This window comes from Dysidea avara, chromosome 3 (genome assembly GCF_963678975.1).
Source record: "Dysidea avara chromosome 3, odDysAvar1.4, whole genome shotgun sequence".
Taxonomy (NCBI): domain Eukaryota; kingdom Metazoa; phylum Porifera; class Demospongiae; order Dictyoceratida; family Dysideidae; genus Dysidea; species Dysidea avara.
In genome coordinates this window covers 31,628,468-31,647,929 of record NC_089274.1, presented here as the reverse complement: position 1 = coordinate 31,647,929, position 19,462 = coordinate 31,628,468, and the positions used below count along the sequence as shown (strand labels likewise).

At 36.9% G+C, this 19,462-nt stretch overlaps 1 protein-coding gene across 1 annotated transcript in view; it reads left to right on the top strand.

Annotated features, from left to right (window-relative positions):
- The window catches only part of LOC136250696 (uncharacterized), a 178,047-nt gene that overhangs the window by 21,845 nt on the left and 136,740 nt on the right, over window positions 1–19,462 (top strand). Inside the window, exons 2-10 of the mRNA XM_066042925.1 lie at window positions 211–315; window positions 455–549; window positions 599–649; window positions 2,579–2,689; window positions 3,597–3,734; window positions 3,789–3,867; window positions 4,803–4,877; window positions 12,845–13,002; window positions 16,739–16,780. Coding sequence (XP_065898997.1) covers window positions 238–315; window positions 455–549; window positions 599–649; window positions 2,579–2,689; window positions 3,597–3,734; window positions 3,789–3,867; window positions 4,803–4,877; window positions 12,845–13,002; window positions 16,739–16,780 — 827 coding nt within the window. The 5' untranslated portion in view covers window positions 211–237. The remainder of the gene's footprint in view (window positions 1–210; window positions 316–454; window positions 550–598; window positions 650–2,578; window positions 2,690–3,596; window positions 3,735–3,788; window positions 3,868–4,802; window positions 4,878–12,844; window positions 13,003–16,738; window positions 16,781–19,462) is intronic.

Below are 19,462 nucleotides of genomic sequence, written 5' to 3'. Positions count from 1 at the left end.
GCATTAACAAGAAATGGAGGTAAAATAGACACCCTCCTAGGAGCGATATATTGTTGATAACTACCTCCATTTCTCACCTGAGCACTGATAGCAGTGCTACATGGCATTTATATACCTTCTCTTCCCTTTGAAATAGGGAGTGAAAGTGGTATATATACATACATCATAATATACTCTATGTACAACCTTAAGTGTTATTAATGTTTGTAGCAATGAAATAAAAAGCAGTCGCTGAACATGTCATCAAAAACAGATATGATTAACAAATTTGGATTATTGACACCTGCAATTGCTGTTGTTCCCAAAATTGAAGGAGTGAGTTTGGTAGTGTTGTCAACCATGTAGCTGGTAATACTGTGTAAAGGTGTATACTTGATTTTGTTTAATTATGTTAATCCTTTTTGTTAATCAATAGAGCTTGCCATTTACAATATATTGCATATTCTACTCATAGAGAGATGCAGTTTCACAATCGTTTACAGAGTTACAGGGAGAAGATAGAGATGTCATATTAGCAGCAGCACATATCAATGATGCAGTTACTGGAAGGTAGCAGCATATTTTATAAAATTGATTGTTGCTATATGATCTTTTGTAGAGGACGATATGGGATGGCACTATACTACTTTAAACCAAGACATGCACAAATGTATGTTTCATTATATAGTTTGGAATTATTTGTGTATCAAGATGTACCAATATCATGTTTGCTTCAATTTCCTGCCTACTGTCACTACAGCTGCTGCTATTCAATTTTGTGACTCATTCCACCTTGCAAATAAATTTATGCAGAAGTGTATAATATTAAATCAGCAGTTGGAAAAGCTGCGAACATGCTATATATGTATGTTAAAAAATTATTAATTTAAAAATGATACTTAGTACAGTATATAGGGATCCAAGCAATAAACAGTAGTGAAACAATTGATGAATGATGGTATTACAAGCATATCTTTGTGGGAAATCCCTACATTGGCATGTTTTAACAATTATTTTGTTCAATGCCAAAGTAGGGATTTTCCCACTGAGCTGTGTTGTAATACCATCATTCATCTCTTGTTTCATTACTTTTTATCGCTTGGATCCCTACTTCATATTACAGGTATCTACCAAGCATAAGCGCTTTAAATAATTTTGTGGCATCTACATATGCTGCTCAAGGGAAGCATTGATATGGTAAATTAATGCCTCAATATGGTTTCATTGCTGAAGAAGAGAATGAACAGCACTTGTCAGAACCCCAAAAGTACATTTCACTGGTGATTGTGGCGTAAAATGGTAGCCGTGCATAGCCTCCAGCCTGTGACTGTGTTCAGGCAGGAAGCCAGGCAAGCAGATGAAAATTCAAATTTCGGTGATTTTTTAAGGTTTTATATCCGGCTGCCTATAAGTGTTTTTTTTTTGTTTTTAATGCTGTATTTGATGTTAGATGGACTAATGTTATTCCATAAAGGTGATTTTTGTCACGTAAGATGTTTCTAGGATAATTTTTAAAAGCAGAATTTTAGGTGGCGCACATCACTTTTGGGGGATCCCTTAGCCTACTTAAACAGTACTACCATACTGTTTGATACAAAATGAAAGAAAATAGGAATTTTAATTTATAAGCTTATAGGGATCATTATAGTGAAAAGCAGCAGAGTCATATCCTAGGTGGTTTCCAAATTTGGTGGTGAGTCAGTATAGGTGTGGGGGTCTGGGACGTAACACCAGCTGCTGACTGATTTTGAACATTAAAATGATTCAAACTATACTAGATTCATGATTTTATGGATAATGTAAGCTGCGCTTAATACATATACGTATTCTTGGTTCCTTTCAAGGCCTAAGTCATAATTGTTAATCACTTATGATTAATTCATGACTGGTCAGGGAATTGTAATGATCCAAATGTCTATCTAGCCATATACAATTTCTCCAATTGAAATGAAAAATCAAAAATTAGTTGTACCAAGAGTTCATGATGTTTGTATGAGGGCCCATACAAACATTATGAACTCTTGGTTATACTGTAGCTAAATCATTGATTTCTTTAACTAAATAATTGGTACAAATAATTCCACTTCTGTCTTATGTGATAGATGACACATGGAGCTGTTATCACAAAACAACACCTTTATGCTACAAGCAAAAAAAGAAACGGGACACAAAGGGCAAAGAAAAGTCTGTGATGCATGTATTGGCAATTCTGCTCCAAATAATGTCTAATGGTGAACATTCTTCACAAGTGAGGTATGCTTGTCTGAAAGAAGCAGTCGGCCATTCAGTTGGTTAAATATCTATTAAATTAGTTTCATAGAAACTCACCATAATCATCTGAAGGTATGTTTATGCTTTAACCAGTACTGAATATTCATCGTGGAATAGGAATATGAGGCTGGTCTTATATCTTTTTTTTATGAAAAAATGCTAACTGCCATGATGCCTACTATTCAATGCTGCCATATATTATATCATATATATACTGTATGTAAACAAAGCTATAAATTTATCATGAAAGGTGTAAAAGTTGAGATAGCTAGACTACTTCAGTTTGCTTGAAAAGTACTATCATTTTGTGTATTTCTCTGTGTTTTAGAGCATTTAAAATAATAACAAACAAATGGTTTCAACGATTCCTGTATGCAGTTATTGTACTACACAGTAGCTTAGTTTTCATGGAGCCACCCTCAACAGAAGTATTGGAAAAGTAAGTTCTCACAATATCTACATGCACACAAGAAGGACAAATTGCAGGTAGATACCGGATTACCTAAACCTTTTCACATACCGTATTTACTCGATTTGTACCACAGGGGTACTATTATATTTTTCCCCAAAAATAAGGATAAAGCCCTACAAGTAGTGCTACACTGCAGTATTATTCGAGGGTGCGCTACTAATATTTTAAACCTGCCACTACTATAGCTATACCACATTATAGTTTTATAAAACAATCGCAACATGTTACTACTTACTTCTTCTATACAGGACCTTTCTTTCACTCAAGTCCTTGTAGCATAGCCATTGTGCTATGTGGTCAATTTACTAGCTAATCAGAATTTCGATCATGTGACAGCCGTTTAAGTTTTACCAGGACAATGCCTTCCTTAAGTCAAGGTGAAGATCAATACTAAAATTATGAGAACACTGGTAAAGAGTAATTACAAAAGTATAGTGCGGTACTATTCAAGGGTGTGGTACAATTTAAAAAATTTCAGAAACAAGGATAAAGACCTTCGAATAGTACTGCACTGCAGTGCGGTACTATTCAAAGGTGTGGCACAAATCAAGTAAATACAGTATGAAGATTCTGTGTACTGTCTCCTTTGTCTTCTTGTGTATGCTACATAGATTCTTTAACAGTTATATTACTGTGCATACAATGTGTATTGTACGTATGTATGTATGTTTGTGTGTGTGTGTGTGTGTGTGTGTGTGTGTGTGTGTGTGTGTGTGTGTGTGTGTGTGTGTGTGTGTGTGTGTGTGTGTGTGTACGTATGTGTGTGTACGTGTGTGTGTGTGTGTGTGTGTGTGTGTGTGTGTGTGTGTGTGTGTGTGTGTGTGTGTGTGTGTATTACATAAATGCCCATTCCATTTGACATGCAACTACATAGATCTGATAGACCATTTATTGTGACAGCAGTGGTACTAAACTTCTTATGCATAAGTATATATGCATTTGATGTTGCACTTGTGATGATATATGTATCTTGGAGAATATTTTGGCGTTCAGAAGAATATTTTTGGAACAGGTATGTTAACTGCATATCGTTTGCTTCTGATATTGTGAGTATATCTCTTTGCAGAGTTGAATTTGTTTTCATAACCATGTTTTGTTTGGACTGGATAATATTTGTTGCTCAAGTTTCTTCTATGAATGAAAATGTAAATAAGTTGAATGTAACTTAAATAGCTAATTTCTCAATGTGAAGTATAGTGCACAATGCTTTGCCTGATATGTATGTCAAGGCTGAGGGCTGAGAGCATACATATCAGGCAAATGCCCACTAATATATAACACATACATAGCAGGCCTTTGACAAGGACTTAACTGCATATCTCACGTAAGTGGTGAGGTCCTGAGACATTGTATAGGATACAAGTCCTGCTTCCAGAAAAATAGCTTTCACTAAGTCCATAGCAGCCAACTGTAGTGTTTTACTGGTGAGTATGACCTGGTGGTAAGTGTCATGCAAAGTCTACATCACTAATGGTCAAAGCAAGGCAAAATCTTCAGTTGCGATTGCATATGTAAAATTTTTCTGCTTATAATATCTACTGAAATCAATCTCTCGATATATACAGTTGACTATTCCCAGCTTTTCCTTAAACTTGAGGGCCTTCCTATTGATATAAGATGATGGAGTAATGGCCATCCCTGTTACATGTAAGAATAATGTAACAACCAATGATATATATCACTAACATGAAGATGCCATGGCTGAAATGTGAGTAGTGTATGGAGTTGCATGTGTCCATAGGTGCTCATGCTAGTAACCGACTACATAGCTGGGCTACTCTCTCAAAATCTTGACCACTCTATTGGTGCAATGTGGCTGCTTTATTGGAGTATTTGATCATTTAGGAAAAGGATCCAGCAATAAGCATTTTGATGTAAAAACTACTTTATCCGCTATTTTCTGTCGGTTATCTTTCCTAGAATTCTACTTGCAGTGTGACTGTCTCATGGTGCTGTTACCTTAAAACACCGATGATCTCAGCATGTTTACATTGTATATAATACTTGTGTACATCTATGTATAAAATACAGAGCTATGTGCATATGTTTGTATATAATTAACTTATAATTGTTTTTGCAGGTAGTGCAACCATTTAGATCCCTAAGACTTGCCATGCTGGTTTGTAAAGTAAAAAACATTGGACACATATACAGTGTAAGTCCTACACACACGTCTTTGTCCTCTCTGTGTGTGTGTGTACACCTGTGACCTCCAGTCTATCCTGGGAGTGTATAAACAGTGGAATGGACTACTGGAATGGTGGAATACTGGAATTAGGCACCGGCCTATTATGCCTGAAATTTTACCTATTATGCTTTTGAGCATTGCTCAAAAATAAAGCCTATTATGCTCAAAATTATGCTTTCAAAATCAAAATTATGCCCTAGAAGTGACTGTTTTATTAGAGTATATCAGCCTTTCCTGACTGCTCTATTAGAGTAAGTGACTGCTCTATTAGAATATCTCGATCTTATTTCTGCAAAGTGTGAATAACCAACAAAGAAACGGTTTAATAAGTTGTATTACGTGTTTTTGATTATAAAATGCACTAATAATACTATTGGCAGTGAATATTTGCTTTCTTTCAGGCGCGCGTATTGCGCATTTAATTAATTTTTCAAACATCGTCCCTATTATCCTGGCATTATGCTTGATGCTTTTGGCCACCTATTATGCTTTAAATAATGCCGCCATAATTGGCCGGTGCCTAACTGGAATGGTGAAATGGAATTTTTAAAAGTTCAGTTTTTACATCCAAACAAGTACAACTCCTCCCCTTAAGTAAGCAAATAAATAGGATTTCCCAAATTGAAGCTAGCTCGTATAGCATAATTCACCTCACCATAGACAAAGTTTATCAATATAATGTGCTGTAAAGTTAGTTATGAACATGCACAATAGCAGTTTATTGGGAATACCAAGAAGACTACTGACTTAACCCTTGTTCCCAAATGATGAAAGTTAGCTAGCTAGCTGATTACATGTATGCATTGTAAAAGTACATCCACTGTATAATGAAGTATTCACATTTATTTATTATCAACTTTACCAGGTAGGCACTGGAGGGCGAACACAGAAGGCAGAGCCTGTACGAGGTGTTTACCACTAACCTAGGAAAATCTTTGGGTAAAGTGAAACGGGACTGTTCTTGTAAGCTATGAGAAAATTTAAACCAAAATTTGTTGTGGCAGTGTCACATTTTACACTGAACTGAACCTTCATTAAGACAGTTAGTTTCAGACAAGTAATAAAGTATTGAGTTATAGGTCATATACAAGTGTTGTGGTGAGGAAAAATATGCTAAATGAGCTGACTTCAAGGAGAATCCTATTTATTTGCTTACTTATGGGAGGAGTTGTACTTATTTGGATGTAAAAAACGATATTGAACTTTCATTCCACCATTCCAGTAGTCCTTTCCACTGTTTATACACTCCCATATATCCTAGTTGCTACTGTACTCTTTGTTCTAATTGCTTAGGTATCCACTTTGTCAATGGTAATTTTGGCATAATTATGCTTGTGGTGATAAGTTTATGTCTATATATAACCATTAGTAGATCAATAAGCCACTATTATGTAATAACATAGTATGCTTTTTATGCTCAACATTTTGAGCAATAATATACCTGATCATGTATTTTCTAACAGTCATATAATACCTGCTCTTTCCTGCTATTTTACAAGTATAACTCAGAGTGATTTCTGGTACTTTACTGCTTGTGTCATTGTGTGACTACTGTTAGATGTATCTAATCAAAAACAGCTAAGCTGTAAAAAAAGGTGCGGCCCCCAAAAAGGCCATGGTGAAAAAAGATGTGAAATCCAAGGTGGCAGCCAAGAAATGGCTGTAATGGTAGGTTAATGGTAAAAATTTTAATAACGACAATTCAGGTGAACTAATAACGACAATTCAGGTGAATTTGGTGCCGCTTGGTCTTGGCACAAAATTCTCCTGAATTGTCGTTATTAAAATTTTTACCATTGACCTACCATCACAGCCATTTCTTGGCCACCACCTTGCACCATGGCCTTTTTGGGGGCCGCACCTTTTTTTACAGCTTAGCTGTTTTTGATTAGATTTCACTTCTTTTCGTATTTGTATATCCCAAAGCCGGCCATAGGCCGGCTTTGGGGATTTTTTTTCTTTACCACAGGAAGAAGAAAAGATGAAGCAGATGTTAAATACTTTAAATATTTCTGATTTTATCGGTAAATGTACAAATTATATATATATAATACATATATTTATTACAGAACACTCTACACGGTGATTTCTTTATAACTGAACACTCTACAAGGTGACTTCTTCTAGCTGATATTTCTGCAGGGTGATTTGTTTGTAGCTGAACTCTCTACATGATGGTTTCTTCACTCTCTACAAGGTAACTTCTTCTAGCTGATGTCTCTACAGGGTCACTCGTTTGTAGTTGAACTCTCTACATGATGGTTTCTTCGTAGCTGAACTCTCTACAAAGTAACTTCTTCTAGTTGATGTTTCTACAGGGTCAGCTGAACTCTCTACATGGTGGTTTCTTTGTAACTGAACTCTCTACAAGGTGGCTTCTTCTAGCTGATATTTCTACCGGATTTGTTTGTACTGTAGCTGAACTCTCTACATGATGGTTTCTTTGTAGCTGAACTCTCTATAAGGTAATTTCTTCTAGCTGATCTCTGTACAGGGTGAATTGTTTGTAGCTGAACTCTTTACAAGGTAACTTCTTCTAGCTGATATTTCTACAGGATTTGTTTGTACTGTAGCTAAACTCTCTACATGATGGTTTCTTTGTAGCTGAACTCTCTATAAGGTAATTTCTTCTAGCTGATCTCTGTACAGGGTGAATTGTTTGTAGCTGAACTCTCTACAAGGTAACTTCTTCTAGCTGATCTTCTACAGGGTGATTTGTTTGTAGCTGAACTCTCTACAGGTGATTTGTTTGTAGTTGAACACTCTACATGATGGTTTCTTTGTAGCTGAACTCTCTACAAGGTAACTTCTTTTAGCTGATGTCTCTACAGGGCCACTTGTTTATAGCTGAACTCTCTACATGGTGGTTTCTTTGTAACTGAACTCTCTACAAGGTGGCTTCTTCTAGCTGATATTTCTGCAGGATTTGTTTGTACTGTAGCTGAACTCTCTACATGATGGTTTCTTTGTAGCTGAACTCTCTACAAGGTAACTTCTCTACAGGGTCACTTGTTTGTAGTTGAACTCTCTACATGATGGTTTCTTTGTAGCTGAACTCTCTACAAAGTAACTTCTTCTAGCTGGTGTCTCTACAGGGTTACTAGTTTGTAGCTGAACTCTCTACATGGTGGTTTCTTTGTAACCGAACTCTGTACAAGGTGACTTCTTCTAGCTGATCTTTCTACAAGGTGATTTGTTTATAGTTGAACTCTCTACATGATGGTTTCTTTGCAGCTGAACTCTCTACAAGGTGACTTCTTTAGATGATATCTCTACAGGGTCACTTGTTTGTAGTTGAACTCTCTGCATGATGGTTTCTTTGTAGCTGAACTCTCTACAAGGTGACTTCTTCTAGCTGATCTCTCTAGAGGGTCATTTGTTTGTAGTTGAACTATCCACGAGGTAATTTCTTCTAGCTGATCTCTGTACAGGGTGAATTGTTTGTAGCTGAACTCTCTACATGGTGACTTCTTCTAGCTGATCTCTCTATAGGGTGATTTGTTTGCAGCTGAACTCTCTACATGATGGTTTCTTTGTAGTTGAACTCTCCACAAGGTAATTTCTTCTAGCTGATCTCTGTACAGGGTGAATTGTTTGTAGCTGAACTCTCTACAAGGTAACTTCTTCTAGCTGATCTTCTACAGGGTGATTTATTTGTAGCTGAACTCTCTACAGGTGATTTGTTTGTAGTTGAACTCTCTACATGATGGTTTCTTTGTAGCTGAACTCTCTACAAGGTAACTTCTTCTAGCTGATGTCTCTACAGGGCCACTTGTTTGTAGCTGAACTCTCTACATGGTAGTTTCTTTGTAACTGAACTCTCTACAAGGTGACTTCTTCTAGCTGATCTTTCTACAGGATGATTTGTTTGTAGCTGAATTCTCTACAAAGAACTTCTTCAAACTGATCTCTGTACAGGGTGAATTGTTTGTAGCTGAACTCTCTACAAGGAAACTTCTTCTAGCTGATCTCTATACACAGTGACTTGTTTGTAGCTGAACTCTCTACATGATGGTTTCTTTGTAGCTGAACTCTCTAAAAGGTAACTTCTTCTAGCTGATCTTTCTACATGCAGGGTGATCTGTTTGTAGCTGAATTCTCCACAAGGTAATTTGGTTGCAGCTGAACGCTCTACATGGTGATTTCTTGTAGCTGAGCTCTCTACAAGGTGACTTCTTCTAGCTGAACTCTCTACAGAGTGATCTTTTCATAGCTGAAACTCTCTACAGGGTGATTTGTTTGCAGCTGAACTCTCTACATGATGGATTCTTTGTAGCTGAACTCTCTTCAAGGTGACTTCTTCTTGCTGAACTCTCTACAGAGTGATCTTTTTGTAGCTGAAACTCTTTACAGGGTGATTTGAACTCTCTACATGATAGTTTCTTTGTAGCTGAACTCTCTACAAGGTAACTTCTTCTAGCTGGTCTCTCTACAGGGTGAATTGTTTGTAGCTGATCTCTCTACATGATAGTTTCTTTGTAGCTGAAATCTCTACAAGGTAACTTCTTCTAGCTGATCTTTCTACAGAGCAATTTGTTTGTAGCTGATTTCTCTACAGGATGATGATTTGTTTGCAGCTGAACTCTCTACATGGTGCTTTCTTTGTAGCTGAACTCTCTACAGGGTGATCTATTTGTAGATGATCTCTCTACAGAGTGATTTGTTTGCAGCTGAACTCTCTACATGATGGTTTCTTTGTAGCTGAACTCTCTACAAGGTAATTTCTTCTAGCTGATCTCTCTATAAGGTGAATTGTTTGCAGCTGAACTCTCTGCAGGGTGATTTAAACGCTCTACAGGGTGATTTCTTTGCAGCGGAACTCTCTACATGATGGTTTCTTTGTAACTGAACTCTCTACAAGGTAACTTCTTCTAGCTGATCTTTCTACAAGGCAGTTTGTTTGTAGCTGAATTCTCTACAGGGTGATTTATTTGCAGCTGACTCTCTATAGGGTGAATTCTTCTAGCTGAACTCTCTCCAGGGTGATTTTTTTCAGCTGAACTCTCTACATGATGGTTTCTTTGTAGCTGAACTCTCTACAAGGTGACTTCTTCTAGCTGATCTCTCTACAGGGTGATTTTGTTTGCAGCTGAACTCTCTACATGGTGCATAGTTTCTTTGTAACTGAACTCTCTACAAGGTGACTTCTTCTAGCTGATCTCTCCACAGGGTGGTTTGTTTCTAGGTGAACTCTCTACAGGGTGACTTGCCTGTAGCTGAATTGTCTATCAGATTAACTGGTTGTAGCTGAATTCCCTACAGAATAACTTGTAATGTAATATAATTCTATATTGGAGTAAGTTATAAACGTAGCTGAATGTTCTATTAGGGTGACTGTTCTATTAGAGTATCTCGATCTCGCATTTGCTACACGTAGTTACCTTTCGAATCGTAACTCAGTGGTTTGTAATCTGATTCTTCTGTACTACTGCAAGGACTTTCTATGATGATTTTTCCAGATACATACTGATTTTCAGCTCATTGCTCTAAGCGGTTTACCTGGTAGGCATGAAAACTTCTCTATACTTAATGTTCTTGTTTTGTTGGTATTTATTTTTGTTCTTGTAGTAGTTATTTTGTTTTTCAGGTGTATTTGCTTTGTCATTATTTTTGTAATTTCTGGTGTGTATGTGTGGGAAGTACGCCTACAGGCTTGTCCTTTTGTACAACCCGGTCTTTTGACAAAATTGATAATAATAATAATAATAATAACTAATAGTTTTTTTATTCATAAAAATCGATCGCGTAATTGTGACTCAGGTTGGGTTTTGTGTCATATCTCCATGGTCTTTATCTCGATTCCTTTCAAACCACAAAAAGGCACTCCTACAATGGTTACTCCATCCACATAGCAATTTTCAACTCATTCCTCCAAGGGGTTTACCCTGTGGGAGTGACAGACCTTTGACCTTATTTTATGCAAATAATTGGTCATATAACTCAGTGAATGTTCATCGGATTCCTACCAACATTGGTACTGAGATCCGCCTTACTGAGCCCTTCAAGTGTGCCAAATCTCAGCCCGATTGGAGAACGCTTTCGTGTTTTATGGCAGATTTTGCGAAGTGTGCGAAATGAAGAAGAAGAAAAAACGAAGAAATTAAAACAAACTTTTGTTCGCTCGCATCTCGGAAATGGCTGGAGCGATTTTCTTCAAATTTGGTATGTAGACTCCCCTAACTGGCCGGCACTTCTCTAGCAAATTAGGTTCCAATCGGATTAGGGATCACAGAGCTACATAGGTGTGAAAATTGTGTTTTCTTTCTTCCTGTTAATATACTCACGGTGTGGCGCGTCGGCTTTTTGGGCTGCACAACACACTATCGTCTGTCTTGATTTCTGGTGAACTGAAGCTTAGTGTTGTACATATAAAATAGTTTAATCGCATAGCATACATACAGTTAAAATGTACAATACATGATTAAGCTAACTTTAATGTGTCTATGATTGTGCATGTGTTAGGTTCTTGTTGTCTTACACCTCTATTAAACAGTACAATAGTATTAAACAGTACAATAGTACTGTTTCATTTCTAAAATGACCTAACAAAATTCTGCCAATAAAAAAAGCCATCATAGAAATATAGTGCATCACAAAATATCTCTTTTACAGAATGATTATGAATTATTAACTCCAGCATTAAAAGCAATTCTCTAAGGAAAGTCTCACTATGGAAAATTAATGCCTTGGTATGGTTTCCACGCATGAAGCAGATGACCGTGTAATTGAAAAGAAAAGGCAAAGTGCAGAAGACAGACACTGAGTTTGTTATTGTGGTATAAAATTGCATGCAGGCAGGCAGGCGGGCACACTTGGTGGCACAAAACTATTTAAAGTGCTTAAGCTACTCTAAGAGGGAGCAGATGCATGTAGCTGCACTTGTAAACCAATTGCATGATGTGACCACACCCTTATATTGCCTTGCAAAAATGTGAATGCCTGGTAAGATCTCCTTCCTACGAAAGATCCTTCCACAGGGACAGTGAAAAAAGGAGTTCCATGATCTAGATGTTTGTCTGCCACAAAAGCGTTGATGTCTGGTCATGTCTCCAGAACGCGTAAAAATACGTCCACATGTACAAGTAAAAGTATGAAGGTCTGTTAGCAGCACAGGCCTCCCCAACATCAAAAGAAACACACGCACACATGCACACACACACACACACATATCATGGTTATGTTATAGCAAAAAAAAGGTTAACAATTAAAAAATAGAAAGTGGTTACTGAACCGAAAGTTGTTGTTGTTTTTCTGCAGATAACACAAATTAACTGACATTTATCCATCTACTCGAGTATCAAGCACACTAGTTGTATGTTAGGGTTGGTATGCCCTAAGTATTCAACTTTAGGGCATGCGTTTAGTAGTTGCCCAAAGTATTCGACTTTAGGGCACATGCCTAGTAGCTGCCCTGAGCATTCAACTTTAGGGCATGCGACAGGGTTAGGATTAGGCTCAGGTTCAGCCTTGACCTTTAGGTTACATTCTTCTTACTATATATATACAGCTTATTCCTTGAGTCACATTTATAACAAGATAGAAAAGTAAGGGAGTTGGGGAGCCATATACCAGCGGTAGCACAGCTGGTAGTACCCAGATCCATCACACCGATGATCCAAGGTTCGAACCCTGGTTGTTCATTTTAGTAACTTTTTTTTGTCTAAGTTTTACTGTAACCACTGCCTAAAAATTATTGATTACCAGTGATAAAAGTAGCAAAATAGATGTATTAATGATGGTGGCTACGACAACTTAACTACGTTTGTGAGAAAATCTCTACTTTGGCATTGTAACAGATGGTGATAGCATGTCATAGCTACGTTGTAATAGCTACAATTATAATCATGTTTCACTACTTTTTGTCACTGGAACCTACTTTAACTTTAAATTAATTAGTTTTAATTTTACTACTAATTTTTATTCTGTACCTATAGGTGGTATGGTCAATATTCAGAAAACTTGGAAGTGCTACATTCATTGGTTTTGTGTTCATTTTATTATATTCTTCAGTTGGTGTTCACTTGTTAATGCCAACGTACAGTAATATTACTTGTTCCACTCCATGCCTATTAGGCACTACTTTTTGCCAACGGTAAGCAATCCTTGTGTATAAGTGTAAGTAAAATTAAAAACTTTACATTTAAGTGGGGATCGTAGAAATGAAATAAAGAAGGTCATCTACTCCTTTAGTATTATACTAGTGGATATTTAATTCCTACTTCTGTTTGTTAGTACACCGAAGTAGGTCAACCAGTATATGTATAGCTACAGGTTTAGATAATCTCCCTTGTTTCATTGCTTTTTGTTTCTATGATCCCTACTCAAATGTAAAATTTAAAGCTTCTATTTACACTTGTGTTTGTTTACTTTTTTGAATTTACACCATTACTTAAAGGAAAGAATGGTACTACACACATTCTAAAATTTAATCTTGTGACTAAGCATGCATCCCAACTATCAATTACTGAAATGCAAGGTGGCCATTTTGCTTTGTTTTCAGCTATGTTCCACCCATAATATGTAAAGAACAGTATGAGAAATCTCAATCCAGTCACTGAATCACTATGGAAATTACAGTGTGTATGACTGAATGCATGCCCCACTAAAACGTGAAATGGCAATTCTACTTTAGTTTCAGCAAAGTTCCACCCGGTGTTACAAATGAAGAACAGTAAAAGAAGTACCTTAGCAATCAATCCAGTCATACTACTATGAACCCATGACGTACTACTACGAATCAACGCCTACATGCTAGTTTTAGAAAGAAATGGGACACACAGGTGGACTAAGGTAAGTCCATGACGCATACATTGTAGCTGCTGCACTTAGTGAAAAAGCCGAAGTGACATTGAGCAGTAACGAAATTAAAACACAAAGTGTTAATGATAGTCGAGTTATGCTTAGCTGAAGGAATCAGGCAGTCAGTTACATGTAATAGAAAATTTAGTCAAGTTCTTAAAGTTTAAATTTGTAAGAAGGAATTCAACACATTTCTGGATTTGTCTATGCCTAACCAATACTGCCAACCTGTCATGAAGGAAAACTGAGGCTGGTTCATGGGTGACATTTTTGGGGAAGAAGCCCTAACCTCCGTGATCCCTACTATGCGGTGCTATCATACTGCATGATACTGTATATAAAACAAGAATTAAGAATTTTAAGGTCGATTAGGGATCATAGAAATAAAAAGTAGTGAAACAAGGGAGGTCGCCTACAACTGAAGATATACTATTGGACATTAAATCCCTACTTCATTCTATACCCATGGCTAAATTAGTGATCAAATGTCCACTAGTATATCTTCAGGTGTAGGCGACCTCCCTTGTTTCACTACTTTTTATTTCTATAATGCCTAATCAAACTTCAAAATTCAGAATTTTTCCTTATACAGTACTTGTTTCTTAACTTTTTTGTAACAAGTGCCTTCAGTATGACCTGAAACACTTCCAAAAAGTTGCTACGAAATTTAAAAATTTTCTATTTTGTGGAATATTTTACTGACTGACTGCCTGAATGATACCTTCAGACAAACATAACTTAATAAAGGCTAAGGATACAGGCTTGATTTTTTCAAAAAATGGCACCAGACTTATTGTTTGCACACCCAAGATATCAATACTGAAATAGTGAAGTGGCCATTGTGCTTCATTTCCAACAGCCAGTTACAAAGTGTTATATGCAAACAAATAAGCACTATAGTATGTTCACGTTGAGCTGAATCCTCAAAAACATTTAATAACTCACGGATGCAATTACACACGATCTTGAAATTTGGCTCATTTGTAGTACTGCTTGACCCGCTAAAAATATTTCTAAATCTTTTTGTTCAAATGTTTGACATAATATTTACGGCCAATCAAAATTTTCACAATACATTTCCTATGGGGAAGCCATATAAGTACATTGTTCATTAAAGCCCTTTCCCAAACTTGAAATGGAGCCAAACCGTACATGTCTGTTGTTGACACCTTTGCTGTTGCCAACAATCATCTGGTTGGCTGAAATATTAAATCCACTTCTAATTTTTAGCTGTTTTTCAGGATTCAGCTCAACGTGAACATACTATAGAGGACACCTGCAATCAATCAGTTGCAATAGAAAACTCGGACAATTCCTGTCAAACGTAGGGAAGCCATTACGTGTCGCTACCACGAATCAACACCTTGTGCTGTCAGCAAAGATAAGATGGGACACAAAGGAGGACACAGGTAAGTCCATGAAGCATGCATTGTACATACTGTGGTATGCAAAAGGCACCAGTAGGGCTGAAGCAAGTCGAACATCCTTAGCCTTTATCAAGTTACGTTTGGCAGTCAGTCAGTAAAATATTCCACAAATTAGAAAATTTTTAAATTTTGTAGCAACTTTTTGGAAGTGTTTCAGATCACACTGAAGGCACTTTTGGGCTTGGTTATACCTATCCAATACTGCCAAGATGCCATGAAGGTATTGCGAGGCTGGTTTTAGGGTGATGTTTTTGGCCAGAAAAGCCCAAACCTTTATGATCCCTAATATACAGTACTATCATGCTGTATGATTATACATTCATGATTACAATGTATTGTGTTTTAGAACTGTAATGAATATCCAATGCAATATGCAGTTGTCACAGCACTACATGATTTGTGATTAAGTTAAATATACAATCTGTACTCTGCACATTTATGTGCAGTCAGAGATTGTACAGTAAGAAAACCAAAACTAAAATATTAACCAGGAAAATAATCAAGTCTATGGAAGTGCATTTTAGTTTCTTATTTCACTGACTTTACAAGTAGTGTGTGTGTAACCAGCACAAATGCAAATTTCTGTTTCAATTTTATAGTGCAATTATCAGCACAAATCAGATTTAAATTAAAAATAAACTAGTCTTAAGTAACTTACTTACTGCCCCAATGATGAAGTTAGTAGCCTCCAAGGGTAGCTCCAGGAATTTTGGTGACATGTTTCCAATTTTTTTGTTGCATGTACAGTGCATACTCCCCCAGGAGATTTTGAAAATTATGCATTCTGAGATTAATAACTTTTACTAAAAAATCTTTACAGTCGACATTTTAAGCATATAATTATTAGGAATAGGGTACTCATGCTTTCTTCTGCACAGTATCAGGAGCAGGCTAAAGAATTAAGAGGTGAGCTATCTGAAGTCTGAAGCATACAACTGACGTGAACGCCATTTTGATGTCTGGGAGCATCAAAAAAAGTCAGGTCTAAAATACTCTGAGATATAATTGTAAACTATTTTTACTGTGTTGGTACAGGAAGTAACTTTTAATGTGACTGTTCTATTAGAGTATTTGGTCTGAACATTTGATACCTTTGCAAATCAATGTCTGAATAAAATCTCCCTGGATCTGCTCCTCTACAGGGTGACTTGTAACACAGTCAAACTCTCTACAGGGTGACTTGTTCGTAATTGAAATTTCTAACGGGATGTTTTTGGTGCTGAACTCTCTACAGGGTGACTTGTTGTTAGCTGAACTCTCTACAAAGTGACTTGAACTCTCTACAAAGTGACTTGAACTCTCTACAAAGTGACTTGAACTCTCTACAAAGTGACTTGAGCTCTCTATGGGATTGTAGTTGAACTCTCTACAGGATGACTTGTAACATAGCTGAGCTCCGTACAGGGTAACTTGTAATGTACTGTAACTGAATTCAATGTCTTGTAGCTGACTTCTTTACAGGGTGACTTGTCTTAGAATTCTCTACTCATACTTACATACATAATTATTTGTATGCACATGCATGCAATTGTTAGTTACATGCGTACATGCATGCATACAAAGTTTAGTTAGAACTAAATTATTGTTTCATATATTTTACAGAAACATGAATGCAAGTTATTCAGAATCTATTCCATTTAGCGGGTGAGTTGTATGTGTGCAGTTTACATGTATATCTCAACAGTATGGTAGTACTTTATGGTAGGGATCCTGACGGTTTGGACTTTCTTTCCCAAAAATGTCACCCTAAAACCAGCCTCACTTATCCTTCATAACATCTTGGTGGGCATAACAAAGCCCATCAGAGTTACTCCAAATCCTTCCAACAAGTTTACGATTTAATTACTATTTAGGTCACATAAACTTACACACAACTTATTAGTTTCTCACCTTCCAATCCCATTAAAAACAAAAATGCATTTACTTGCGACCAGATATAAATTTTTTTAAATCACCAAAACTCAAATTTTGGTCTGTCAGCTTGCCTGCCAACTTGCCAGCCAGCCAGCCTGCCTGCCTGACCACAGTTGCAAGGTTGGATGCCAAACAAAGCAGTGCTTGGCCACTATGTTATGCCACGACAGTGAACTGACCAGTGACATGTGCTTTTTGGGGTTCTGATAAGCATGTGCCTTTTCAATCAGGCTAGTTGTCATCTTCATCATGTAACAAAACCATTTGAGGCATTAATTTTCCGTGTCAGCATTTTCCTTAAGCAGCATATTTAAATGCCACGACATTATTTAAAGTACTTACATATGTTATTGTAAAAGATCTGGACACTTGGTAGATACCTGTAACTTTACAATAGGTTCAAGACCATGCCCATTTACTATTTGGGCTGTCTGATAATGATCGAGTATGGAGACCACACCTCTATTTCCTCCAACACAATGATTTCACCCCTTTATTGGTCTAGCTGTACTTATCATCCACACAAAAACAGCCAAGCTGTGAAAAAATGATGCGGCCTTAAAAAGCCTGGGTGAAAAAGGTTGTGAAATCAAAGGTGGCGGCCAAGAAATGGCTGCAATGATGTTAATGCTAATAAATGTACACAAAAATAATGGAATTTTCAACTAGAGTAAGGACCATAGCACATCGATAAAAAGTACTGAAACAGAAATGCACTGTAGGGATAAACACGTCTTATTGTTTTACTGTGATTTAATATCGTGCACTACTCCAGCTTGTTTCAGCAATGTGCTATGGTCCCTACTCTAGTTGAAAATTATAATTTTCTGTGTACTTGTTTGTTAACTTTTTTGTAAATAATTATTTTGACTGGTGAACCCACATATACCGCATCTGAAATGGCATCTTGTGCCCCAGCTATGTCAATTATTGTCTGAAAAGTGAAGTATCCATTGTCAGCTATGTTCAACCTGTTACACAGCATTTCAAATCAAAAACTGTTCGAAAAGTACCTCTGGCAATCCACGCGTACAGAAAGAAAGAAATGGTGCCGCGTGCCATAGTTATATCAATTATCATCTGAAAAGTGAAGTATCCATTACACTTCATTGTGAAGTATCCATTACACTTCATTGTCGGCTATATTCAACCTGTTACACAGCAGTATGAATCAAGAACTGTTTGAAAAGCACCTCTGCAATCAAAGTATCCACTATGAAAATACGGACGATTTCCGTTGCAAAGGGAAGCCATCATGTGCTACCGCCAAATCGACACTTTTCTCTGTCAGCAAAGATGAATGGGACCACAAAGGAGGACACTGGTAAGTCCATGAAAATGCATTGTATGTACTGTGGTATGCCAAAAGGCACCTCTTGGGCTGAAGCAACGTCAAACAGTGAAAAAATCAAGCCCATGCCTTAGCTGTTATTGAGTTACTCTTGTCTGAAGACATCAGTCAGTCAGTCAGTACTAGAAAATTCCATTAAATGTTTTTTTTTTAATTCTGTAGCAACTTGTTGAGAAAGCATTTCAGGTCGATCTGAAGGCTTGTTTGGGCTACGTTTTTCCTAACCGCTACTGCCTCATCGTCGTCAGGGAAAATTGAGGCTGGTTTTGGGGTGATGTTATTTTGTGGGCCATGCCTACTCCTTTGTATTCCCTACTATACACAGTACTATCGTACTGTATGATATCATGGTGAAAATAAGGAATAGTGACCACACCCCCACACCCCTTGGCTGACTTGAGATGCATTGTAATACAGTAATTGCTCTAATAGAACAGTCATGCATGTAACTGTGTACTACAACAAAAGAACTAAACAAACTAGTATAAATGAAATAGGAATCCAAGCAATAAAAGTTGTGACTCCCTGAGCGAAAACCGGCCGTTTTTGTAAAATTATATTTTGCCATAAAATTGTATTGAAATACACTAGGTAAAAATACACGTGCTGCATAAGAATTTACACACACTTTAATCACGTTCATATGCACTGAAATTAAGCTCAAATTAATAAAACCTATACACCACTGAATTCTCCTAGTTATGAAGAGTAAGAAAATCTTTGTATCGTGTTCGCACAGCAAAGGATACGTGAGTTATGGGCGTTAATTTATGATGTGGTAAAAACAATGTTCGCCGTGATCATCTCTTAGTTGAAATGGCCTTTGTCTTTGTCAGCATGAAAGAGTACAGGGAAAACACTATACCTTGATTGGTCTGCCAGTTCATGGTGCACAGATTGAACCAAGTCCCATCTTCATAGCTTGTTTCAATTGTGAGTTATGATTGATTATCTAAGCGCCTGTAATTTATTTCCCGTATTGTTGTACAAATCGAGTTCATCACTGTTCCAACTGTCAAGTGCTATAACTCCAAGACCATTCATCACAAGTACACAAAAAT